The 27,641-nt window shown below is 42.7% G+C and overlaps 1 protein-coding gene across 22 annotated transcripts in view; it reads left to right on the forward strand.

Annotated features, from left to right (window-relative positions):
* syngap1b (synaptic Ras GTPase activating protein 1b) overlaps positions 1-27,641 on the forward strand; it is a 154,581-nt gene that overhangs the window by 33,068 nt on the left and 93,872 nt on the right. For all 22 annotated transcript variants that reach the window (XM_085803589.1, XM_085803590.1, XM_085803591.1 and 19 more), the window contains exon 2: positions 9,099-9,424. In XM_085803589.1, the coding sequence (XP_085659715.1) occupies positions 9,099-9,424 (326 nt within the window). The remainder of the gene's footprint in view (positions 1-9,098; positions 9,425-27,641) is intronic.

Raw genomic sequence — 27,641 nt, forward strand, 5'->3', positions numbered from 1 at the left:
GCTGCATGGCTGTGTAGTAGTGTCAGTGGACGGACCCGCCTCTTCAAATGCATTGTTGCTCCAAGTCATGAGTTTGTTCCTTCTAGCAGCACAGTTGAAAAAGAGATGAAGGCATATCTACCCTCAGGCCTGGGGACGATGAAGAATGACAGCGTTGTTCTGTTTCTGCATCAGATCAGCCCACTCTCATGTCAAGTTATAGCAGGGAGAGCAACGTTACAAACAACTTGTGCAATATTCCACTGATTATTACACATCGATAGAGATGGAGAGAAAGAAACAAATACAGTAGAGCAGAAATCACACGACAAGCAACATGGAATAAAGATACTGCTTTGTGTGTGTGTGTGTGTGTGTGTGTGTGTGTGTGTGTGTGTGTGTGTGTGTGTGTGTTGTAGCACAGGCAGACTAAGGAAAATGCAAACTATCATAATCAAGGTTAGAAAAGAAAATGTACAAACAGGTGTTTAAGTGGTTTATATACCTCATAATGTGATCATTAAAATTACATTAAGTAATTTGCTGTAACTGCAGCAACACAGGTACAACTTATCTCCCGCTCAAGCCTGACACTGCCTCCGACTCCAGCGGTGGGTGACGGTAGCCTGGAGTTTACACGAATAAAGTCACATTCGTCCAATAGAGATGCCTAATTAAAGCCCAGATCCGTCAGAAATGCAGATGTGGTGTCATGATTCGAAATGTTGCGAAAACACCGGCACTGTCATTCTCTTAGTGGAAAACCTGCTTGATTGCTTCATCTTTGAGCTATTTGTGGAGCAGTTGTGTTAAGGGAGGCGGTGAAATTGGAAGCGCTTTAAATTGCACGGGCTGGATATTGAATTTTGAAAGCCAGAGGTCTCACCCACCCTGTGAGGTAATCGTTGAGTAATTGTTATTGATCAACAAACCTATCAACCCCCTACAGATATATTTAGGTAATTTTGTGCTATGGAGCAGAAAAATTATACTGATTGCCTTTTAATGAAGCGAGGCCCGATTTTCTGAATGTACAGTAGATTTTTATCATTTTCTGGCATCGCATGCTCATGCCAATCTACTAGCATGGCCAAAGCGAATGCAAGTCCAATGAGTCCGTTGCGGCACATAGCTGGAATTGAGGGCACGACCAATGCGCTTGTTCAGCAAGAAGCCAGGTTCTTCTGGGCCTCTGTGACCCCGCTGCTGACACTTGACATCCCCCCCTTGACTCAGCACTGACAGCAGTGTACTGTACCGCACATATGCACCACTCTGACTCACAGCTTCTCAAAGTGCAGCGCTGCATCTGCTCTGGCGCCGCCATCCATATATTCATCCCTGGCAAAATCACATCTGTATTCCGTTGCAATATTTCCCAATGATCCATCCGAAGGCGATAATATGCGATGCGGGTGCAGCTGAGGTCACAGTAATGACATGTGCACTGCGTGGTGCCTTCTTGCTTTGGTTCGCCATGCTTGCAGGAGTACATTATCTGCCCTGGGCGGCCCGGGGATATTGCGAGCTTTATTTTTAGCGCTGTTTTGGAGCTCAGCGATGTGTATAAATCAACATTAGGCCTGTCGGGTTCCAGTAATGACAACGTTGACTAAGGCTGACCAGTCATCCGATTGGTGCACAGCCCCTCTTCTTTGTAAACTGCAAAGGATGGCAGAAAAGGGAAAAGAGTCCACAGAGAGGGAAGGAGAGAGAGAGAGAGAGAGAGAGAGAGAGAGAGGAACAAAGGCCCGAGCGAGGGAAACAGAGCACAAGCTGTCGAGAGCGAATGAAAGACAAGAGTAAGGTGGAGGAAGATGAGCGGCGAAAAGAAGCATCTCAGCACTTCTGCTTGTGCCAAGCCGTTACAGTATATTCATGCAACATAGAGGCGAGCCTGCATGCGCACCCTGAACGTACGAACAGACAGACAGAAGAATGAGTCTACTCATTGAAATTCTGTCCACTGCGCTTCACAGGCCCTTAATAGGCAGCCTCGGGGGTGGAGAGGTAGGCCTACAGTAGAGTAGCGCAGATTGGGCTGCGGATGACTCACGCTGCTATCCCCCAGTGGATATCTTCCAATCATGACTTTGCTCCGCTCAGTTGCAAAGTTTGGATTCGAGGGCTTAGGTGCTTTTTTGGAGAAAAGGGAGAGCAATCCCCACACAGCTGTGTCTCTCTGAAGATTTGTGATAATGACCAGTGCGCTTACTCAGCATCTTTCATATCTGCTTCTACAGTTCACTGTACAGTAACATCCAGAATATAAAACATTTCAGAAGAAGAGTGGAGCAAGTTGGGGATAGATCACCATAACTGCCTATTCCCACCCATTCAGAAAATGTGGAGACGATGTTAACATCTGTTTTATGCATCCTGTGACAATTTTACAATTTACCTCTGCAGCAAAAATATGTAGCCATGTCGCTGCTGAAGAGAAGATACAATATGAACCTGCTGTGCAAATATAAGAAGTAAGAGCTGGTTAAAAGAGCAAAAACCATAGATCGATAGATAGGTACTCTATGCTGGTTCAGTATGCTAGATTACAGATGGTATTTCAGTCAAACAAGATGAAAATCTGCTTCCATAAGCATCACTTTGTTTTAGTATGCAGAGCCTTTGCTCAGTGCTTAGTTGAAGCACCTTTAGCAGTGATTACAGCCTGGAATCTTCTGCTCGTATGACGTGACTCTGCACTCGTGGATTTGAGGATTTTCTGCCACTCCTCTGCAGATCCTCTCATTATCAGGTTTCTCTTGAGATGTTGAATTGGGTTCATGTCAGGGCTCTGTTGCCCGGGCCACGGTCGTTCCTATAGGCCAGTCCAGCCATGCCTTGGTTTTGTGCGTAAAGCTGTCATGTTTGAAGGAGACGCTTTGGTCCAGCCTGAGGTGTGTGAGTGCTCCGTCCAGCTTTGCATCAACCCTGTCCCAACTGCTGGAGAACGCCTCCACAGTGCGTATCTGCTGCCACCATGCTTCACCATTTGGTGATGAGCAATGCCTGGTTTCCTCCAGACATGATGCAGAGAATTGAGGCTAAACAGTTCAATCTGGGTCTCACCTGAGCAGAGAATCTTTTTTTCTCATAATCTGAGAGTCCTTTTGGTTTGTTTTTTTCTTTTTCCAAACTCCAAGTGTCTTTCATGTCTTCCACTGAGGAGAGGCTACAGTCCAGTGGCTCCACTGATGGTTGCCCTCATGGAGGTGTCTCCAGTCTCCACACAAGATCTCTGGGGCTCAGGCAGAGTGTTGTCCTCTCTCACCAAGCCCCCTCTCCACTGGACACCGGTGTGGTTGGGGGAGCAGCTCTAGGAAGAGTCCTGTCAATGCAGCAGAAATATTTTTATAACCTCAAAACAATCCACTCAAACTAAAAATGAGCTCTGCAGCCAGTTTCCTACTCCTCTTGGTATGGTTTTATTATTCATATTAAAGGGATAGTTCACCCTAGAATGATATTTCGCTCATTATCTACTCACCCTCATGTTGACTAAGGGCTGGAAGAAGTTTCAGATTCCTCCGTGGCTTCTCTGAGTTACAGGGGGTCTCGGCATAGCAGTGCATGTCCATATAACGGTTGCAAAGGGACACCGGAGCTCTTCGTAAAAAAACACACACAAAAAAACATCCAAATACCTCCATGATGCTCGTATGTAATGTCCGTCTTGTGCTGAAGCCCCAAATTCGCAGTAACCGCACTGACGCATGCTGACGCCGGCGCAAATCACGCGAGATTTGGACGGACCAGGAAGAGGAGCTTCGAGAAGCTTCCGCTACAAACAAGCTTAAAATATAGACTTATTTAATTTTTTTCGGGACAATTACGCAATTTGGGGCTTCAGCACAAGACGGACATTACATACGAGCATCATGGAGGTATTTGGATGTTTTTTTGTGTGTGTTTTTTTACGAAGAGCTCCGGTGTCCCTTTGCAACCGTTATATGGACATGCACTGCTACGTCAAGACCCCCTGTAACTCAGAGAAGCCACGGAGGAATCTGAAACTTCTTCCAGCCCTTAGTCAACATGAGGGTGAGTAGATAATGAGCGAAATATCATTCTAGGGTGAACTATCCCTTTAAGAAAAAACTGAAATGTCAGCACTCACAATAAAAACTTATAACATTTATTAAACGCACAGCAGTGTCAAACGGACTCGTTTCAGCCCTTGGCTTTCCTCAGCGTCTTTTGTTCTCTGTCATTCATATTATCAGTCATGAGACCTTTATATAAATGCAGAAACAGCTTAAAACTATTTTATAAACAACCTTAGCGTAACAAAATGTGAAATTATTGAAGATTTGTGTTTTTATTTATTTATTTATTTTTTAAGTTATGGTTATCAGTAAAACTTTGTAGTGGAAAGAGTGGGAATAGTAATTTGAAACATTTTTAAATCAAAGATGTACCCAGTATTCTGCATTTCTTGGCCCACATCAGTGTTTTTCAACCTTGGGGTCAGGACCCCACATGGGGTCGCCTGGAATTCAAATGGGGTCGCCTGAAATGTCTAGTAATTGATACAAAAGAATAATTGATGAAAATATTATTTTAACTCATTTTGAAATTATGATAAAAAAACACCACACACAGTCTTAAACAACTGTATTCTTTACTTTCACCTATACTCGAATATAAATTGAGTTGAAGTAAAATGCAGCATATAAAAATATCTGAGCTGATGCATGATTGATGGCTGCTGCCACATGACTGCATGTGATCGAGGGTTGCCAGAAATTTGTGATGTCAAAATGGGGTCATGAGCCAAAAAAGGTTGGGATCCACTGGCCTACATACTGTACTGTAAATCTAATAATTCTTTGTTGGTAAAAACAATGTGATGACATTATCTCATTCCTCAGGATATTGCGGTGGATATTTTTCACACTTTTCTGTTGTAACGATCAAATGATTGGTCAATTAATTAAGAACATAATCGTTTATTTAAGAATGGAAATATTAATTAGTTAAAACCCTTAGAAAGCCCTGTGATAAAACTTTTCCTCAGGAAAGAGAATCTAATAAAATGAAAATAAATCAGTGGGATGTCAAACATCCTCTGAACATCCCTTTATTTTTACTCCACATGTCACTTGCATTTTGTTAAATCGCACAGACACAAAGGCTGAGCCGAGGCTATCATGACCCTTTAACACAGCCCATCACAGTGGCCCATATTTATGGCCCCAAGTTTCTGTCCAGCCAAATTATTCACATTACATCATATTATTCTTTTTTTCATTTCCTGCTCTGCCTGTGTCCAACTTGAAAGGACTGAACAAAATGGTAATCGAGTGTTTCAATGTATTCCATCACATCATCCGTGTGTCTGGTTGATGTGACCTGTGACCTCTGACCTGGCCCTCCTCCGCTGTGATGAAAATGACATGACCACGAAGTTCCTGGTTCCTTCACAATCCACTTTTCCATGCTTCCTTTCCAGGCCTTGAATGGTCCATGTTAATTAGCTGTGCTTGTTTAGCAGCTCATCTATTTTTCAGCAGCTTGATTCATAATTCAAACAGGAACCTGAAAGATCAACCGAGTTGTTATTTTTGCCATAATTAGATGATTGCCTGTTGTGCCTTTCCACTCTGACGGAGGACGGAGAAGCAGTGAAGCCGTCAGTTGTCTGGCATCGAGAGAGAACAAGAGAGAGGGGTGGGGTCAGAGAAGTGATGATGCAGTAAAATAATGGGCTACGACAGGCTTCAGTGTTGCATTGTGGGCTGCAGGTGACTCTCTCTGGCTCAGTGCAGAGCCTCAGCCACTGTCACATACTTGTATGTTTGTGGTGACTGTCAGGGAGTCAAGTGTGAACTGGGGGCTGTAAACTTTGATCTAGTATTTTGTGAGCGCCGCGTCTTTGTTTCACTGCCTGAACGTGTTGGTGTGTGTGTGTGTGTGTGTGTGTGCTGGCCTTGTAGTAAAGCCTGTAGATGCTGTGTGAAGTGTGAATGTGTTTTTTTCCTTGGTGCAGGAGGTGCGAGCCACTCTGGGAATGTTCCTTAAACTGACTGAGAGGCTGCAGAGGCATTTCTCCACTCCTTTACCCCAGGATTTTGTTTCAAAATCAGATGATGCTCTTTATCAGATCAGCTGTTGGATATCTAGGAGCAGGAAATGTAATCTTGATGATAGTGGAGTGGTGTGTGTGTGTGTGTGTGTGTGTGTGTGTGTGTGTGTGTGTGTGTGTGTGTGTGTGTGTGTGTGTGTGTGTGTGTGTGTGTGTGTGTGTGTGTGTGTGTGTGTGTGTGTGTGTGTGTGTGTGTGCGTTATCTTTCTGTTTTGACTATCAAGCAGTTTTTTTTAAAACAAGAGCAATTGATTAAGCCTGTTGGCAGTGTGTGTGAAGACAGTGCATCGTGGCTGGCTTGTTCACAGCCATGTTTCACTGGACTGTTTCTCAAAGGGACGAGAGAGTCTTTGAATTCCAGCATAAGGCGGACTGAAGTGAGAGAACTGCCTCAAGACGTTTGCTTTTGTATCCGTAGCTGAAAACTCTAAAATGCTCTGCGGTCTAATCTGAGGAATGCGGAGAGATACCGCTGCTGCCTCTCGCTCCATGGAAAAGAAATAAAAATGTCTACAGCTTAAACAAAGATAATAAATAAGGAGTCTTTAAAGGGTCAATATTAAAAGAACAGATCCATCAAGAGAGGCCCTTTAGATGCAGAGAGTGAGTGGGATGAATACGTTCCAGAGGCTGAGGCAGGGAATCATATAGCATTGCAACTTCAAGTCAAAACACAGTATAAATGAATTCAATTCTATGGAAATAGATCCTAGTTATTCTATGTGGATACAATATTAGTCAGTGTCGGTGGTGTATTTCCTTAAAACATAAGTTAAAGCAGAGCAATAAGGGCAGGAAACCTAGACAGCAGCAAAGAAAGAAAAGACAAAGTGCCTCATTTACCAACGGTCCTCCGCCGCACATTTTTCACTTAAGTAGAAGTCAAACAGCTACCTGCGAAAAAAAATCCATATTAATGTCTCCAATACTGTGTGATCAATTTCTTTAATTATCCGAAGCTCCGAGCCCTCAGATATCATTTTCTTTTTTCTTTTTCTTTTTTTTTTTAAACCACCACATCTTCTTAAATGATCCTCATCGGTATCAGGGATAACGTCAAAGATAATGTCCCCCCCCTGCCCCCCCGCTGAGCAGATTGTAGCTCAGTTTCTCTGTCTGTCTGCCTGTCAGCAGGATATCACAGGAGCGGAGGAGCAGACTTGGTGGACAGGACCGCCTTGGGCCAAGGAACAGATGATTAGATTTTGGTAGCGAGCAGGATCTAGGGCCGCTGCAATTAGACAATTATCATTTTTAGCTTTGACTATAAAACCAACAGGCACAGAGAGAGAAATCCAAAGAGTGTGTTTGCAGAGTCACCATTGAGTTTTCTGCTTCTTATGAATGAACCTCAGAGAGCGAAGGTTTTTATTATTTGCATTTTCAGTTGCCTGGGGTCCCAGTGTTTAGTCCTAAACACTGTCTGATCTTCTGTATCTGTTTTCTGGCTTGTGTGTGAATTTGGACTGAGTTTACAAAAACTAAGGGAAGGAGAGAACTTGTGAATATTAAGCCCTTTTTATACAGAGATACCTCTATATTGTGATGAAGAAGACCCATCATTATGTCAACTCTGGGACGACCTGTGCTGCTGGTGTAAAAGACGACAAGGTGGAATAAAGACACATCATCCCCACCTGTAACATGCTGTGTATGAAAGGCCATAAAAAGATCCAGTCTGAACTGGTTTGAGGTGTGTTAAAGGGATAGTTCAGCATTTTGGAAAATTGGCCCATTGCCATAATCCATAGCAGTAGGTCTGTTACCCTTATTTGTCAGTGCAAGCTACTGTATTTTTAGAACGGCAGAGCAGAGCCGAGAGCTGTTCAGAGCTACGCTACGGAGTCGGAGGCTAATGGGATATTTTGGTTTCCCTCATCAAACTCATCAAATACACAATCCAACAACTCAAAAACGCTCTGGTGGACAAGTTGTGACCTGCACATTCACCACGCTATGAGATAATAACGGAACATTACGAGACCAAGTTGTTTTTGAGGCAAATGCAGAGACTGCTTGCTGAAGAACTGCCCCTGAAGGCAACGCGCATCAGCAGCTCTGCATGAATTTACCTTGAAAACAACTCTGTCTCGTAACGTTCTGTTATTATCTCATAGCGTGGTGAATGTGCAGGTCACAACTTGTCCACCAGAGCGTTTTGGAGTTGTTGGATTGTGTATTTGATGAGTTTGATGAGGGAAACCAAGAAATCCCATGAGCCTCCGTAGCGTAGCTCTGACCAGCTCGCGGCCCTGCTCCGCCGTTCTAAAAATATCTTGCACCGACAATTAAAGGTAACAAACCTACTGCCATGACTATAGGGATTATGGCAATGGTCCAATTTTCCAAAATGTTGAACTATCCCTTTAAGCTTTGTAGGAGTGGCTAACAAACCATTGCTTGTTCAACTCTCCACAACTCATTTCTAGCCGCATGTGACTCTGTTGTGATGTTTTGCCTCTATCATGGGTTCTACTGAGTTTTTCAGCTGACCATCAGCAGCTGTGGAGATACATGTGTGACACTGTGTGTGTGACAGTGCGTGTGGGTGTGTGTGGAAAAGTAATGGCCCTAGCAGAAGGTAATGGTGCTAGTGCTGAATGCCTGACCTATTTGTATTGTTGCTGAATTCACTCTTTGTGATCCTACTTGTTTGACAGAATAGTTTGGAATTCACTGTCTTGGAGGTTGAAGTTTGGTGTAACCTCCTTTTTAAAAGCTCTTTGGGCTTCCTGCCGTAAATTATATTGTATATCATCTTGTACCAATCCTGACCCGCGTCTTCTTTCCAACATCTCAGCCTGTCAGATTGTACAGCTTCACCGCCGTAATGTCTGCTGACCTTCTTTCAAGCAGATCCACACAGTGTAATGACACCTGACACTGATGTTATGAGGACAGACGTGTCGCAGCATCACAACCCTCCTACCGATGATCCTAACTGACCTCTCTCCTCCCTCTCTCCTCCCTCTCTCCTCCCTCTCTCCTCCCTCTCCCCCCCTTCACCCATCTCTCCTCCTTCTCTCCCGTCCAGATGCAAGGTGTGCCGTCCCCCCCTCCTATCATCATCACCATCATCGCTCCCACGCCCACTCCTTCCAAGCTCCCTCTTACGACCGTCCCGCTCACGACCGTCCCTCCTTCGACCGTCCCACCTACGACCGTCCCAGCTACGACCGTCCCAGCTACGACCGTCCCTCCTTCGACCGTCCCTCTTTCGACCGTCCCTCCTACAATCGCCCCTTGCACGACCGCCCCATCTACGACCGGCCCTCTCCCGACCGTCCACCCCACGACCATTGGAACCCCCGTCTCCGTGTGAGCGCCGGAAATCAGCTCTACATGTTGGACCAGGAGGAGGTACTGTACTCCACACACCAGGGACACACTGGTACTGGTTATACTGCACCGGTTTCTAGTTAAAGGTCCTACATTATATAAATGTGTTTTCTGATTATAAAACAAGTCGAGATTCTCTGTTACTTCAGTCCACAGAGAAATGCACACAGCCTGTATTCAGAAACTGAACATCCAAACGAGGATCCTTACAGGATTTGGTTTCAGCCAAGGTCTTTAAACTTTATGATGAATTATGCTATATACAGGACATAACGTATACAATGGGAATCAAAATCATAGTGAAAGCAAACAGTAAGTAATAGTATAAAAAAAGTCTTAAAACTATATAGTTTTTACAAATGTATACATAAAGGTTTAAATATAAAAGTAAAGAAATTTTTCCTGACATCTTCAATGTTTTTATTGTGTGACTCAGAAAACAGTTCGCTCATTGACTCTAAACTTAAAGCCACAACATAGATTCTATGGTTAAAACTAACTAAAGTTCCTAAGGTGCATTGGTTACAGAAGTTCAGACCACCTGGTAATATCTGGTTGTTGTGTTGGTAGAGAAAAATTAAACATTTAATGAATAAGTGATGTCAAAAGAATAATTTTTAGACTCCGAGAAAATATATTGGATTTGTTGAATACAAATCCTATTTGCATACAATATAAAGTATGTGATATTCTGTATTATAGTACATTTACTTTATATTACACACTGTAGGAGGAGTTTCCTTGCTTTGCTGTATGTCTTGCTTTCAGTAAAAGCAGTATAATAGGTGATAGTAAAAACACTAACTGGTTAAATTCTGGTACTGATTACAATGCATGTCCAAATACCCAAATGCCCTCTGGTCTGTGTCTTTTAATCTGGCATTTTGTTGATTCTTTTTGCCACTTGATGGCTCCAGCAGGCATGTAGCAACATTAGCATTCATTTGGAGTCTTGTTTCTGGCTACCTGAAAGTTCAATATTCACCATCCCTCCAACTCTTGAGAAAAAAATATTGTCTCTTTACCTGTTCAGTGCTATATGAATTATTAGTGCAGTTATAGTAAATATTTTATCTCCTCTGTCTTTTTTATTTGCAAAAAACAAGATAAAACATTCACAATGATTCAACTACACAGTAAATATGATTGATGAGGCACAACCTTAGCAGTTATATGTAATAAATATTCATATTCTATTCTGTATTATAAAGCTTACCATTATTGTCATTATCAGTCAACTGGCTGATTATTTGTTGATGAATTGATTATTTGGTCTGTTTAAAGCATGAGATTCTCAAACATGAAATATTTGTTTTCAAATATGAAAACATCCAATTTTCGTCAATTTTGCCTTAAAAATGATTGATGATGGATTAATTGACTGATTATTGTGGTTCTAAACTGAAATTCCTGCAACTTACAAACCTGAATAGACTCAACAGGGGCTTTAAAATGATTCAGCTTCAACGCTGAGTCCAGATGCTGAATCAAACCCCAGCTCCAATCACTGGTCTGGTACTAGCTTCAAAAGAGTTGATCAGTATGTGAGGTGTGTCAGGGCTCTGCTGTGTGAATACGACTGGGCATGGAGGCTTGAGTAAACACTACCAAATACTTCCATGTGTCTTTCTGAGCAAAACACACAGGGAGTTGTGTTCACAGTCTGTCATGAGATAGTGTTCACAGTCTTTGTGCTACTTAGAGAACCCTATTTTTCAGCTATTATCTATTAAAAAGGAGGTCAGAGAACGTATCTGGAGTCGCTCCAGCTTCCCAGGATCACTGTCGCCTCAGGCTCGCTTTTGGGGGTTCATTTTCAAGGGCAGTTGTTAATTCAGTGGGAAGTCGGAAACTTTTGTTAATTCTCTGAGTTGTTGTAACTGGATCATAACTGTGTAACCAGTAATGTCAAACTGGGATGTTGGGGTACTCTGGAACAAATCCAACCTGCATGACCCACTTAATTAAGTTTTTCAGACATTTGTACATTTGTTTTTAAGAAAATTGTAATTTTATTAGTTAAAAAATGATTTTTCAATGGAGAACCAGCAAGCTCTTCTCATTCTGATGAGCAAACCCTCACTGCTCACCATATTGATCAGTCATAAGCAGTAGAATAGATTGTTTTAACATAGCAATAAGCAGACATAAGCGTTTATTAATGTGTTTACTAATAACCATAACACACTCTGGGTCATACATAACTGGAGGCTAGTGTATTAACATAATGACCGACAAAATTGCAAATGTATAACATAGTGGTAATGATGTGAAATAGCACACTGTTAACAAATACTTTACATAAATTAGCACTTGAAATGTATCTATGATATCATATTATGGTATATTATAAACTATTTAGAATTATAACTTAGAGATGCTGAATAGGAGTTGCAGTGTTTTAGTGTACTCGGACTACTGTTGGAGAAGACACTGAGAAATCCCTAGTTTGATAATATCAGAGTAACTGACATTAACCCCAGTTTTAGATTCAGGTCAAACTAAAAGATTTGTGTCAAATAACCGTATGTAAAAGGTACTTTATTTGTCACATATACAGCTAGTACAGTGAAATTCTTTCTCTGCATTTAACCCATCCCTGAGGAGCAGTGGGCAGCCACGGTGCAGCGCCCGGGGACCAACTCCAGATTATGAGCCAGTGCCTTTGGTCAGGGGCACTGACTGGAGGATCAGGCTAGCTGGCATGTTTTTAGTTTAGTTACTGTCCCTCACAGACCCCAAACATGTGAATGAGTCACACCACGGCACTAGCTGACATCTTCATAACCTCAGGCTTTAAGTTTATTTCTGAATCAGCTCTACATGCTCCTCGTGCCATAAATACTCTCTAGACTGCCCGGTGTGCTACAGCATAGTATTGATAAACTAACCCCCCACAAATGTGCCATTCTGTCCTGTTTGAGCAATGTTTGTTGAAAACTACTGTACGCAGCCGTTTCAGGAAACGACCGCCCCTGTTTTACAAATGAAACCTTATGTATGTGAACTAGTTTTCAGGATGTATGACTGCAGTGGCAGCAGATGGGCCTGGTGCTGAGTTCCACAGGCCAGATAAGGAAGTTGGAAACTATTAAGAAACGGACTCCAATAATTGGTTTTAGTCTTTTTTGTGGGATTTGTTGACAATGTAGAAAAACACCAGCCTTATTCCTTTTAATGGTGTGAAAGCTGAAGTCTGTTTACATTTCATTTCAGCTGTTTAGTTTGAACATACTTTATTAGCAAGCGTAGTACTGAGAGCAAAGCCTATCTGAGTAAATGTTATGATTCTGTGTTGGATGATACTCCACTATTTGAATTAGTTATAAGTCAAAACAGGTAGCAGGCAGGGCAGACTGAGGCAAAAAAGAAAAAAAAAGGTCCTGAAATGTGTCCCTGCTCAGCCCACTCCAGATCAAGTAGCCTATGTGTTTCTTTCTGCTCAGTCTCCCCAATCAGATACTGTACAAACCCTGCAGTTACAATGTTATTAGATAATTAATTAAATGAAATAAATATTAACAAAATATAAAACAATATATGCATACATAAATGAAATGACCAACACAAAGCACTCACTCACTTTCAACATATTTACTCATGCCTCAACACTAGTTAAAGTGCCAACATGGAAAAACACTCCCATCAAATAGTCAGGTACCGGAGGTTTTCATCTGGTGAAGCTTTAATATTTCTTCTTCAGCAGATGTTACAGGTGCCACAGTAGATGAGTGGATGTGGTCTGCAAACAATATAACAAACCTACAGTACATGAAATCTCTATAGGCAGCAGTGTGTATGTGAGTTAACTGAAATCATACTGTAATCATTCAATTAACATAAAAATTGACATTGATAAACATCACCATCTCTTTCATGGCGATGTAATAGAATACTGTAAGTATATACAGTAGCAGTGAGATTGTGATGTTACATGTGCTAGCATAATGCTAGCGAGTGACACAAATCCTCTGTAACTTCCAGAAATACACTTATCAGGTGATGAAACAATCAGTAAAACATCACTTAATATAACGTACACATGATTGTAGCCGGCTCCCTGACATGTAACATGTTGACAGGACAGGGCTCAGTCTCTGTGTGACGGGGGTCTGGACCGGGGGCTCAGCTTGTTCCCTGCTGGTGCTGGGGGCAGCAGCTGGAGCTTCACCAGCTGAGGCACCAAGCCGGTTATTTTCAGACATGTGGCTGCACCAGCCAGTAGCCACACATTACTGCGGACCAGTCACGGCGACAGCCCATCTTCACGCATCCTGATTGATTTTCAGCTACACATTACTGCTGGATATTGATACTCTGGTGTATCGGCCCACTTGTCCAGCAGCCCGCTGGGAAAACTCCCAGTATCCCTGATGGCCAGATACCTTTTAGAGTGTTAGTGCAGATTAACTTTAACTATTTTATTTCCCAAGTTTGTGTATTGATGCACCAGATACAGGCAGTGCATCACTAAACCTGCTGTCGCTCGTGAATAAAATCTCATCTTGCTCTTCGGTCCAGGAGAGGGTACTGTTCTTCAACTTTTCTACCTCTGCCTTGCAACTGAAGAATTACATCTCCACACAGACTAACACAGTTAAAGCCAGGACTGATGATTTATAATACCACTTAATACACCACGCTTAATGGAGCAGAGCCACAGGTCATCTCCCCAAAGTGCATTAGACCATATACATAAACTGATATAGTTTTTAATTTAAGGTTTAAAGCCCCAAACTTTGAAACATCAGCACTTTGCATTTATGGGTGGGTTTATGTGGTAATACAATTTTTTTAATTGTTTTATCTTAGTTTTTGTGTTTTATTGTCATCTGTGTATCTGTTTGTAATGAGTCGTGTAGTCTGTGTAGTACACAGTGTGCATACAGTGTGTATTAGTGTATGGCACATGATTTAAACCCAGCACTGAGGAATATTTCTGTGTTGGGCTCTGCTGGCACGTCAACAAAGTTATGAATCCTTATGTGGCCAGTCAGAGTGCACGGGCGGCGACTTAACGGTAGTGTGTGTTCACGGCTGCCAATAGCATTTCAACTTGTCATCACTCAGAGGAATAGAGCGCGCTGTGATCCCGATAAGAGACCTGTGCTGCTCTGGAGGGACTGAATGGAGAGCCCGGTTCAATTAATCACAGCCCTATCCCTGTCTAATTGTGCCAATAAGGCAGCAGCTGTGAATGGATCGCAGGCAGGACTGACGCGCTGATAGCCGTCACCTCGGCGACAGCGAGAAACGTTAAATATTCATGCCTGTCACTCACCTCATGCAGAGTGTGTGTCTCTCTCTCTCTGCCTCTTCCCCTGTGTTTCTCTCTCACACACTTCTCTCTCTCTCTCTCTCTCTCTCTCTCTCTCTCTCTCACACACACCCCTCAATTTATTCCCATTCGTTTTAGATGGGCTCTTCAGTGGCTCTGTGAAAAAAGCAATCACAGCACACGTTTCCATAGCGGAGATATGGAGGATCAGTGGAGGAGCTGGCTCTCTTCTCCTCAGCGTGTGTTGCCGCCTCCTGCTCCTTCTCCTATCAGCCCATCTTAAACCAAGGGGGCAGTTGTCGGTCTGAGAAGTGAAGCTCACTTCCGCGTTCAAAAAACTGCAATCCCCTCGGATTCCACTGGGGGCTGGTGTCAGAAGGGAGCATTCCTCATAGACCCCCATGTTAAAATAGCCGACTTTACATCCTCAGTAAACATGTTAAAAGCCTGGTGTCAGAACGTTTTTTCGTCTCAATCGATAGTTTCTACCCCTGCACACACTCTGAGGGGGGTGAATTTTTTTTTAACTCTACCGTTTTACTGTTATTAGGTTAAAACTCTGGCCAATTAGGGCGCGGAAACGTTGAGTGACAGGTCCGAGCAGCTCCGTGGACAGCTGCTTCGAGGCCAGTGGGCGGGTTCTCGGCCGGCCAATCCAACATGGCGCTGTTCAGGCCGCCATATTTGAGTCACAAAAACGACTCCCCAAAACCAATGGGTGACGTCACGGACGCTACGTCCATTCTTTTTACAGTCTATGTCTTAAACACACACTCTTTCAACTCTCTGGCTTTCTGTTGGCTGGTATACGCTCGGCCGTCACCTCGTCCAATCCCTGCTCTCCTGGTATCTCTCCCTCCTCCAGGCGCCTTCTCCTCCATCGATCAGTCACTCTCACCTTCTCTCCTGTTTTCGCTCTGTGTTCCCTCCTACTGTATCTCTCCTCTTCTTTTCTTTTATCTAATCCTTCTTTTCTTCCATCTCTTGTCTCTGCCCTCCTACCGTCTCCCTCTGTCTCCACATTTTATTGCTGCCACACATTTCCTCTCCTTCTCTATTTTGCTTGGCCTTTCTCACCCTTTCACCTCATCTTCTCACCCGCTCCATCCCCCTCCTCCCTCCCCCTCTCTCCCTCTCTCTCCCTTTCACAGGGGTGACTGGCAGGAGTCTTTGGCTCTCCTTCAGGCCACCTGTCTCTCTGCTCCTCTCAGCTCCATTCACACGGCTGCTTTTTGTTTTGTTGTTGTCGTGTTTTGAATGACGGCCATCAGAGAGATGATGAAGGAGAGACGTCCTCCCGGAGAGCTGAGGTGTCGCCTCAGGGAACAGAACTGCTCTGCCGTGTCTAAAATGTGTCACTATGGAAATGTGTGTTAATTGTGTGCCCGTGTAGCTCGCAACTTGTGGCGCGTTGGTTCACTGAACTGTTTCCTAGTGATGGAGCGCGGTGCCTTTCATCAGACCAGAGTGGGATTACACCCTCACCTACATGTCAACACCTTTGGCTCATTTTAATTGCCAACCATAATAGATAAGCTGACAACATGCGTCGTCTCAGTGGCACAGTTTGACACTGTGAATCCAGGGCAAAGTACCCTTCAAAGTTTAAATAACACCTGTAAAGATTACAAATGGTGAGGCTAAAGATGACACTTGTGATTACAATTTATTTTATTGCCTATATCCTTCGTTCTTTCTTTTTCAGTTTTCACACAAGTGAATGGAACTTGACTTCTACTGTTGCCCTGAGCTTCTGCATGTGATTGGTGGAAAATTCCTCCCCTTGCAGTCTAGGGAAGAAAAATTGAGCTGCAGAAAATGTCACTTAGTTGCTCTACTCTGTCTCGGTGATAATCAAAAATCTTTTGTTTGGTACAAAAGGATATCCTCAGAACACTTGCATGATGCAGTAACAACAGAAACATAACATTATAGACTTAGACCTGTTTACACGGATCATGCAGCAGATTGTGTTGTTGCACACCATCCTGTAAAGTGCATTAGTCATTTTTATTCAGGTTTAACCACAGCGACACCTTTTCTTTTATTATTTAATCCTTTGAAACAAAGTGAAAATGCCAAACACACTCTGCTTCAAGCTTTTTTCAGGATTTTATGCTTTTCTTATCTAAACTAATAAAAAAGAACTTAGGGAGGAGACCTTTGTTCATTTCATCTTACTGTAATGACATTTCTGATTGATCAAAGTTTAATTACTTAATTGAGGAAATAATCATCAGATTATCATGAAAATAAATAATACATTTAAACACATTCACAGATTATTAAAAAAAGTTGAAAAATACATAAATAATATATATATATATTTTTTTTAAAAACTTTTTTAATAATCTGTGAGATCTTGATCTGTGATCCATTTCCCTCTCAGATGACTCTCTGCAGACTGCTCTGCCTCATTCTGGTCTTTAGGGGGAGTGAGAGGGCTGGCTCTGATGGCTGCCTGACATCCTCCTCCTCCTCCTCCTCCACCACCTCTCATCTCATATTAATCTGAGGTGACAGAGATTCATATACCACCGCCACGCACCAGTGCCCTGTCCCCCGAGTCATGTGCCCGGGCCACGCTCCCCCAACTGTGCCAGTATTACGCAAGAAAAAACCAACGGGGGTCACCAGCCTTGTTTAGCCTGCCAGTGTTTGAAGGGATACATCAACACTCTAATGCACAGAGAAGTAGATGTAACACTGCAGTCATTTAAAACAAACAGATTATCGAGTACATTTTCTATTTAGGAAAGCGCTTGCCGTCCTCTGCAGCGTGCTGGTGGCCCTGTCCGCCGGCTTTTATAGTGAATCTGAAAGCATTACTGCATGAGCTGGTCTGCAAACAAGCCAGGGCACCTCTGTGGCTGCAGCCGGTAGCTGCTGTTGTCACAGTGCATGAACAGTGTCTCAGAGGGGGGGGTAGCATGTTTGCTTATGACCCTGGAGAGCACATTCAGGTGGCTGTCGCGTGGGAGTCGGAGGGATTAATTATGTAATAAATGTAGGTGGGCAGTGACTCTTAGAAGAGAAGAGAAAGGTTGATTGTTTCAGTAAGACGGCTGACCCGAGCCCCCGAGGCCGTGTTAACAGAAGTCTCTGGTATTTGAGTAACTATTACATGCCATTTAAATAAAAATTGTCCCTCACTCAGAAATAAAACATTTTTCAAAAGGTCATCCTGTACATACAAGGGTTTAAATGGCTTTTATCTCAGCGTTTTTGATTAATTCGCCTCTCCCTGTGGATAATGTACAGTTTTTCTTTCCTCCAGTACCTCGGAGGCACCTAGAGAAAGAGGAGAACTAGGCCTAATTTGTCTCCTGCCAACTTACCAGGAGCAACTGCCAGATCTTGATGACCTTAAAAGCAATCCTCTACCATTTATCACCTTTATGAAGAAGAATTGAGCTTGGCCAGGTTTTCTCTCTCTCTGTGGGCTCTGGACACTTTGCTGGTTTGAACTTTTCCTGTGCACTTAGCATCCCCAAGTGCGTGTGATAAACCAACATAACCATCAGTTATATTTCAAGTAGTTATTTGCTAGTTTTTTTAGCAGCAGCAGCTTACTGGATGCAGGATGTGAGCATAAGGCAGCCATGGCCTCATCTTCCCACTTCACTACAGTATAGAAAATCCCCATCACTGTAGGAAACAACCACCACTACCCGGCTTGAAGCCTACAGGGAATTAACCCCTTAAACAAGCCACACCATGATACTGGGAGCAGAGTAGCAGACACAGGTGTGTGTATGATAGACTCACAGAACAGTTTACAGTAGAAACGACAATCTAGTACCTTCGCAGGTAACCAGCTGTGTTTGTTTCTGTCACCTCTCTCTCAGTCCTCACTACTCAACATTTTCCACTGTACAGTAACTAAGTGACACTTCCTCCTGCTCACCTTGCATTTTGCCTGCATGAGAAAATATCGGTTGCAGTGGAAATACGAGTTTCCTGCTTATTATTTACATCGATTGTGCATGATGTTACTTTCACCTCCGTTTTCACATCAGTTTAAAACAATATGTTACTTCTCCTGCATAAAGAAGAAGAGACAGAGGAGAAAAATGATAAAATCACATTTTATTTTCTTAAATCCAACTGCACCATGTTTCTTCAAAGACTCAAATGATCAGAAATAATCATCAATTCCTGGTGTCAAAAAGCAGTCAGAGTGGACGCTTCATTAGTCTGTTAGTGAGAAGGCAGGATCACTGTATGGTAGTGTGTACAGTATGTGTGTGGGTTGGATCACTGTGTGTGTGTGTGTCGTTGTGTGGGTAGTGGGTAGTGGATCACTGCATGTGTGTGTGTGTGTGTGGGTAGGATCACTGTGTTTTATTAACGTTGTAGCTCAGGAGGAGGAGGAACATCTGTCCGTGAGAGGACATTACTGATGGTCTGAAGGACAAATCGTGCTTTTGGCCGGCTCAGCTGCCTATCATGATGCTCAGGCTCCATGTGTGTGTATGTGTGTGTGTCCATGTGTGTGCCGTGTGTTTGTGTATGTGTGTTTATGCTGAGGTGAAGTTTATTTCTGTCTTTGTGCAGGTGCATCTGCAAATTTTTATAATTGCCCGCTTGTGTGTCCTAATGCAGGTTCAGGTCAATGTGTGTCCTCACAAAAATAGAAGTACAAGTGTGTGTGTGTGTGTGTGTGTGTGTGTGTGTGTGCGTGCGTGCGTGCGTGCGTGCGTGCGTGCGTGCGTGCGTGCGAGAGATGTTGTGTGTTTGAGCCAGAGTAAGACAGGCAGCAGTATTTGATTACTGCCCTGTTAAGAAATAATGGATTGCGCTGCTTTCGCATATTACTCATTCTATTTCTAAACAGTTTCACACACACACACACACACACACACACACACACACACACACACACACACACACACAGAGATACTGCTCTCTCTCTCTGTCTCTCTGTGTCTCTTTCTCTGTGTCTTCACTTTTCTTTCTTTCAGGTATGTATTTTCTTCTTCTCTTTTCTTTTTTACACACACACACACACACACACATACACAGCACCCTGCCATATTCTCCTGCTCCTCACCACTGGGCTTGAGGAAGCAGTAGTGACATATGGGCCAGCCAGCCTGCAGCATCGCTCAACTCAACCTGCCAAGCTGAACAAAAACACCCCCCTCCCTCCCTCCCTCCTCCCCCTCTCCCCACTCCTCCTTCTTCCCTCCTCCCTCCTCAGATCAATGGCGCTCCGTTCCCTCGTTCTTCCCCCTCCCTCCGGCTCCTCCCCCCCTGCCTCCGTACAGCCTTCTCTCCTCTCTCTCTCTGCGCCAGGATGAGCGTCTCTCATACGGCGCGGCGCAGTGGTTGGGCTCCAGCTGAAATCCGACAACAGTGTTAATTAATTATCTGATTGTTAAAATTCCCATCAAAAACATATTGATTTCAGTCCTGCCTTCATAACGGTTGTCATGGATGCTTAAATCTACCAGGCGTTCAATTTACATCTCAAATTGGATGAAAGTGTTTGCTGCATGGCTAGAATCAACAGGGACCCGACATGGCCCAGAGCCTTAAATGAAACATCCAGCCCCAGCCACAGTCATTCTTACTCTTGTGTTTGATTTATTCATGGGCTCATTTTATGATCAATTGCTGTAATTTGCTTTTTCCAGTCAGGGAACTACAAGAATACAGACGGACAAACTTCAGATAATAAGCAATAAGTGGTTCATCACAGTGAAGTCTCTGCTCTAGCTGCTGTAAAACTGTTTCAATTTGCCAACTTCCATGATTACACTCCGTCTTATTAGTGCATAAGTATGCGCTTATGGATGAGTGCCGCGACATGCAGCAGCGCATCATAATGATGAAGTCGAGACAACGCACGCTTCTCACCTTCAGTGGTGGCCATCTTGGCTACACAGCAGAATGGAACAGGCCACCGCTGTATTTACTCGACTTACAAAGTTGACTCACAGAAGGAGGTCACGTCTACAGAGCTGACTTCAGTCTCATTTCAATGTGGCAGGAAAGTAACATGTATATTCAAGTCAAGGTAGCCAAGCAGCAGCATGGTGAGCGTTTTTCATGAAGAATCAGTGAATATACCGTGAACACAGTACAGAGCTGTGACTGAAATACCTGATAAAAGTATCTGATTTGAGACACAGCAGCAGCTGCATCTACTGTACAGTCGAGTGGAATCGCAGTGAAATCTAGAAATTCTATTTTTATTTTATTTTATTTTATTTTATTTTTTATTTGGAGATTTGGAAATTCTAAGACAGTGGCGGCTTTTCTGGACCGAGATTTCATTCATCCAACATTTGGTCCAGCAAAAGCCTGTCATTGTCTTATCATTTCTAAATTCCACTGCCATTCCACTCAAAGACGATGCTGACACTGCTGCTGCTGTGTCTCTAAGGTATTAATAGTTATGATTCCCAGATAGTAATTCCTGATTGAGAAAGCTGCGGATTCTTCATCTAACCCTTTGTCCAAATTAGACCCTTTCTTCAGAGGATCTTAAAATGTTCACAGGTCTTTGGGAACTTAAGATAAAGATAAAGATAAAGATAACACAGCTCTGCTCTCGTCTCTGTGGCACTGCGAGTTCGCGACACAAACGCGGCCCATGAACTGTAATCTCTTGTTTTGTTTGTGAACAACTGTTTTAGTCAAAGTCAAAGTCAAAGTCTTTTATTGTCATTCCACATGTTAAACATGACAGAACGAAATCTGTACCCAGGTCCCAGATAAAAAGTAAACAAATATAAAAGCAAGGAATGGGCACAATTTAATAATGAATAATTATTTAATCGCTTGTTATGACAGATATGACTACACACATTGTAACATGTATATGATAATCCATCGATCCGCGGATTGATTATTAAAGGCTTCATTGAAAACAAATGCACACAACCGAGGAGGCTGAGCAAACCAGCAGAGAAGTGACTGGACTTGCAGATTTGCTAAATGATGCGATTTATAAATTGATAAAAGTCGTATTTTGATCAACATTACATCTGAAATTAATAATTTCACTCATAGCCGTATAATAAGCAGTATAATGTAGAGTTAGTCTTTTGTTATGGATAAATAAAGACTAAGACATCCTTCATCAAAGCAGTCTAATGATCATAGCTGTACCTAGTTCCCCGGTTGGTACCCAAGTTAGCACTCACAAGAAGAACGTCACATGACTGAAATCCATCTATAGTCCCCAGAAGAAGTTAGTGTTTTTCTCAACTTTGTGACCTTTTGTCTGCATGCTCAAAATCACTGGGTTAAAGGTCGACTCAGTTTATGTTACTATACTGAATTGAGTACTCAGTGTACCCAGCGACATGGTATGGTTTCAACAAGAACAAGTGTCTGGTTGAATTATCATACATTATTCAACTTAAAATGTTTATTACATTCACCTTGTGTTAAATGTAACATTGCAGCTGTTGTAAGTTGCACAAAATAATGTGTCATGAGATGTAAAGTGGTTCTCGACTCATTGTTTCCTGATAGCTTTAACTCTTTGTTCGGTGCTGGTTTTCAAGTCAGTTTAGATTTTTGCTGCGTGGTGCCACTCTCAGGCACGAGAAACGTCTCAATCTCATGTGAACTTTGCGAACAGATCCAGGCTTTTACAGGGGGACCATTTTTGATTTGAATGACCCTGTGGCATTTCCTCCAGCACCCGCTCTCAGAATGAACTTTGAGTGAACATTTTGTACCCAGCTGCTGGTAAGGAGGAAGAGTCTCATTCATATGTACATAATAAATTCAGAGTTATTTTTAGAGCATCAATATGCTCCAAATGGAGTGCTTGTTTGGTGGTTGAACAGCATCTGAAACACACCTCCAAAACACCATTATCCCATGATTTCTTTCACCTTCTTCAATACAAAGGCAAAAGGAAGGGAGGAGGGAAACTGAAATTTCAGTTTATGTGCATCCTGGTTCGGTTTAATGGACATTCAGACTTTTAGGTGGCACCATCCCAGGTCTTTGACAGCGTGTCCTTTCTCAGCAGTATTTGTGCTGTAAATCAAACAGTTCCTTAAGGTTTGTGTCTGAGCTGTGGGAGCCCCATCTGAGGCAGCTGAGAGTCAGTGAAGCCGGCCTAATGCTGCCTCTCTGTGGATGCTGAGCGCCAGCCTGCCAGCTTCCTGTGCCCACTCACGGCAACCAGAGAGCTGCTGTGGCTGTGTCACGTCTCCAGCTGCAGACCCCTGCCACATCTGACCAATCAGGTCCCGCCACATGCCGAGTATAAATAGCCTCCAGGTGTTTCCCCCCCAACTGGAAGCAGTGGTGGGAAGCTTATTTGTGAACCGATGTGTCAGGATGAAGAAGAAAGGTATTCTGGGTCTTTTCCATGAGTCAAGTTGTCAGTGATGAATTGCACTGGGCAGGGCAGCAGTAGGGGAGAGAATGAGTGGGCTTGTTCGTGTTCAAGTGGATGTGATTGCGGAAAATTACCATATTTAGAGCCATGTAATTGGGCAGCGTTGGCAACAAGATGGCTCCTCAAGAATTGAACTTTTTTAAGGCACGAGGCTGTGCTGATCATTTTAGCCGCCTTGTTCCTGTTGCTGTGGACTGGAGCTTCAGGTTTTGATCTGTATGGAAAAGACACAAACCTTTTGCTTCAGCTCACCAAACAGGTATTTCATAACCTTCTCACACAGCCCATACTGTAGAGAAAAAGTGAACGCAGCCCATTTGTCTCTTCTGGATTCCATGGCAACAGCTGAAATTCTGGACAGAGAGAAGCATCACTTTAACCCTGCAGAAAATCACCACTATCCCTTCAATAACTGCAACACCATTCAGTGATATTACCTGCGGTCTGAGTTTGCTACTCCTCCGTACTCCCCTCCCGCCGCCTCTTTAATGGAGTCAGAGATGGCGCGGCACTCAGTCAGGCATTATGAAACGACTGCACTTATTATATATATTTAGAAACACCATAAAGTAACAATATTGCAATAAAGCTACAGTACACAGCTGTGACTTTATTTATGCAGCTGATCAATGAAGAGAATGGGAGAATGGGAGGTTAAATCAGATTTACTGTTTCTCATTGGCACTTAGAGCATATTCAATTAGCTGAACAGAGTGCTCGGCCACTCCTCGTTGCCGTTCCCTGCATTAATGTGGCAGTGAGAATTAAAAGAGGGTTAAAACACAAAGCTGTGTTCACTGACAAGACTTGGATTTAAACTGAAGCAGGATGCATGAAGAAGGAACAAATTCAGACTGAAGCTGTTTGCCATTTTTGCTTTTTGAGGTCTAATTATGTTTTTACCATGGTAGCTGTTATTATATAATATTAAACCTTTTATTAGTGAGGTGTTATATTCGCTCAATTAGCCAAAACAGATGTTCTGATACAAAGTTTCTCAATTGGTTTCACTGTTTTATTCTGAAGTTTTAATGGTCTAGTCTAGTGTTTTTGTTCGACAATATTTTAGGTCACCCATTAGGCCGCCCGACAATATTTTAGGTCACTCATTGTGCCTTTAAAGCTGAAACGACTCTGTACAGAAACTTTTGCGCATGTTGCCAGTGCCGCAGCCCTCCTGTAGCAGCAGACATTTTGACTTGTCATATCAGGAAATGCACCAGTGAAATTAATGACATTAACAACGGTTCAGTTCCATTAAGTGTGAGGGCATTACAGTGAGCCGGCGAGCAGAATAACAGGAATGCATCCATTATATAAGGTCATTAGATCCGCTTGTGCTTTTCCTGCTATAACATGTTAAAACATCAGCTGTGAAGAAGGAAAACTGATGCTGAGAGCTGTCACATATCTTGCATATCTGCAAACACATAGTTACATTTCCTGTCATGACTTGTTGGAAGGTTGGTGCATCTGCAAAGCTAAACTTTATTGTAAGTCATCCAATAATCATCATGATATTTCAGCTGCAACCACAATCGGGCTGCACGATACAGAAAAAAATTATATTGCTATTATTTTGTCAGATATTGTCATCACAATTTCAGTTGGAATGATCATTTGTGTATTTAATTTTCACCACAAGGCTTATGGTGCCACACAGTGTTCAACAACATGACACATTTTTAACCTTTATCAAAAATTGCAGCTCCAGTGATTTGGATGATTAATTGTGCAGCCTTAAAGCTTAAAGGGATAGTTCAACTTGTCACGAGAGCGTTTTGGAGTTGTTGGATTGTGTATTTGATGAGTTTGATGAGGGAAACCAAGAAATTCCATGAGCCTTTGTAGCATAGCTCTGAGCAGCTCGCGGCTTTGCTCCGCCATTCCAAAAACACCTTATACTGACAAAGAAAGGTAACGAACGTATGACTATAGGTATTATGGCAATGGGCTAATTTGCCATAATGTTAAACTATCCCTTTAATACTGGACCAACACACACATAATAACTGCCCCATGCAGCAAGAGATAGACCCAGTGAAGAAACATACTGCGTTTGTACAGTATATGCTCAGTGTGTTCTCACACTGGACTCATAAAAAATGGATCCACTTAAATATATATATTTTTACCAAGGAGGTTGTGCTGTAATTTTTCCATAACAAGCAATATGCTGGTCCCAAGAAACCAACGCATTACAATGTAGTTTTGTGCACTTAAGTTGCACAAGCAGCACAAATAGAGCAGTAATCACATGCTGTTGATTTATGATGCTTGTCCCTGATTAAGTTGGATGAAGAGACTCATATACACAAGATCCTGATGCTGTGATGTGAAGCATCTTCTGCTTGGATGGTCTAACTAGATTATTGCACTGGAGATGTGCATTTATGTGTGTGTGTGTGTTCATGTGCCTGATGTGATACAGCTGTAGCATCATACTGGAGAATATTAGTTGCTTGAAGTGAAGCAGTGTCTGTATTAAATTTTTATGTGCCCTCACTTAGATGGACACACACACACACACACACACACACACACACACATACTGCATAGAAGAGTTTTTCTACACACACGCACACACGCACGCATGCACGCACACAAACCTGCTCTTACACTCTTTCATCTTAACAGAGTTCCTTTAGAGTGAGTAGCACTCGGCTGTCTTGTGGGACATATGGCTCAGTGTGACCTGCCGGTGTCCTTCACTGTTGTTGGCTTTGGCCCAAACCCCCCAGGCTGCACTATCCTGTAGTGCTCTCTGCAGTTAGTACCACCTTCTGACACCAGCTCTCTGTGTTCACACCACATCTTTTATGTCCCAGCGTTGCCTTTTTGTGAGACGCACGCCAGTCTCAATAGGACATGCTCAAAAGGCACAACAGTATTGGAACAGAACAACAAACAAGGCTGTGATTACTCCCCCTGGCTTCTTGACTTTATGTCAGCGAGGATACGTAGAGGACAGCGCCTGCAGCTCAGTTTCAAATGACTACTCTATGGCAATGTTTGAAATGATCACTTTCAGGTCATACTTTAATGTTCTTGGTCATTCTGGTGCAGAGGGACAAAACAACCACTACATAATCACTGGCCTCTTCATTACAGTAGCTCCTCCTTATCTATTGTCAAGACTAGTGGTATCAGCATTATAGCCCTTGACAAATGATCTTCACGTGGAAAGGCTCCAGAACACAAGGTGTAAATGTGAAAAAAGATGGTAATTTATTTGCCAACTCAATTGAAAGGAACAATATCAAAAAGTGTAATAATACAAACACAGAATTTAGGAAAATAACAACTCTAAAAGAGGGCCCTAATAACTTAAACGGAGGTCAACTTAAACAACTTAACTCAACATAACTGACCTAACAAATGAGACAATAGGTGGGGTCTATATAGATACCGGCTAGCCAACAAACAATAGGAAATGAAACATAATGTGAACAAAGACTACAAATAGAAACTTATTCATACTCAATATAAACACTGTTTAAAAAGAAAAGACTGTGTGTCATAACTTAAGACGAAAGAATAAGAAACTACTTAAAACTAGCCACTATGTGTGACCACCACACACACGTCATTGGACATTGGGAGGAAGCTGGAGAACCTGGTGAGAACCCACATAGGTACAGGGAGATGAACAGGACTGCCTGTAATTAGAGGTGTTTCTAACGTCTTGTGCAGAATTTCATTAGGACATTTCAACATAAAGTCCAAAACCATACCAACACTATATAAAACGTTTATCACTTAGTCAGTGAATCGTTTATTTAACATCTCTTGGAAATCTTTGTGTAAGTTTTGATGTAACTATAGTAGAGCTGTACTGGATTACAATAGTGTATGATCCTGATGTCATGGTTTGTCTCTGGTCTTCCTGTTTTATTTTGAAATTCCATGTCTTGCCTTCCTGTGTTCTCCCTCTTGTGATTAGCTGATGTGTCGCCCCCGTGTTGATTGCACCACCTGTCTCGTTCCCTCTTGTAGAACCTTGTGTTCTACTGATTCCCATCATTTACTTCCCATTGTTTTCCCATTGTCCTTCATCAGTTCATCTGTCGTCCACATCCCTTGTTGATGCCTTTGTGCTGAGTTTTTTCCCTGCATGTTTCAGTGAGTTAAAATAAAGCCTTTTTCCCACCGTACCTTGTTTTTGCTGTGTCTGCATTTTTGGGTCCAGCCTAGTCTAAAACACTGACTCCTGCCAGGGTGTGGATTAGTATAAACTTATAAAACCAATGCAGATCCACATCTGTCATTTAAGTCATGGTTTTTGTCCCTCAGTTGCAATATTCACCTCACTTTTAGCTCTGTTTTTGTCTCCTCCAACTCCTTGGACAAACGTCTCCAACTTTAACTTTGTTCTCTACCACTGGGTTCATCTGAGCTTATTGCTGAATCGGGGTTGATCAGAGTGAAACTTTGCAGGACAGCTAAGGGGAGAAAAGAGACCAAACAAGCTCCACAGAGTGGAGCAGAACTGCAGCTGAGTGATAACTCTCTGTGGATTTATCACTTGGTTTATTCACAAATCTTGGCAGAGCTGTAAATATGTAAAAATCAGAGGAAATTGTACAGAC

Source organism: Trachurus japonicus, chromosome 16 (genome assembly GCF_045865225.1).
Source record: "Trachurus japonicus isolate A0001 chromosome 16, Traja_1.0".
In the NCBI taxonomy this organism is placed as follows: domain Eukaryota; kingdom Metazoa; phylum Chordata; class Actinopteri; order Carangiformes; family Carangidae; genus Trachurus; species Trachurus japonicus.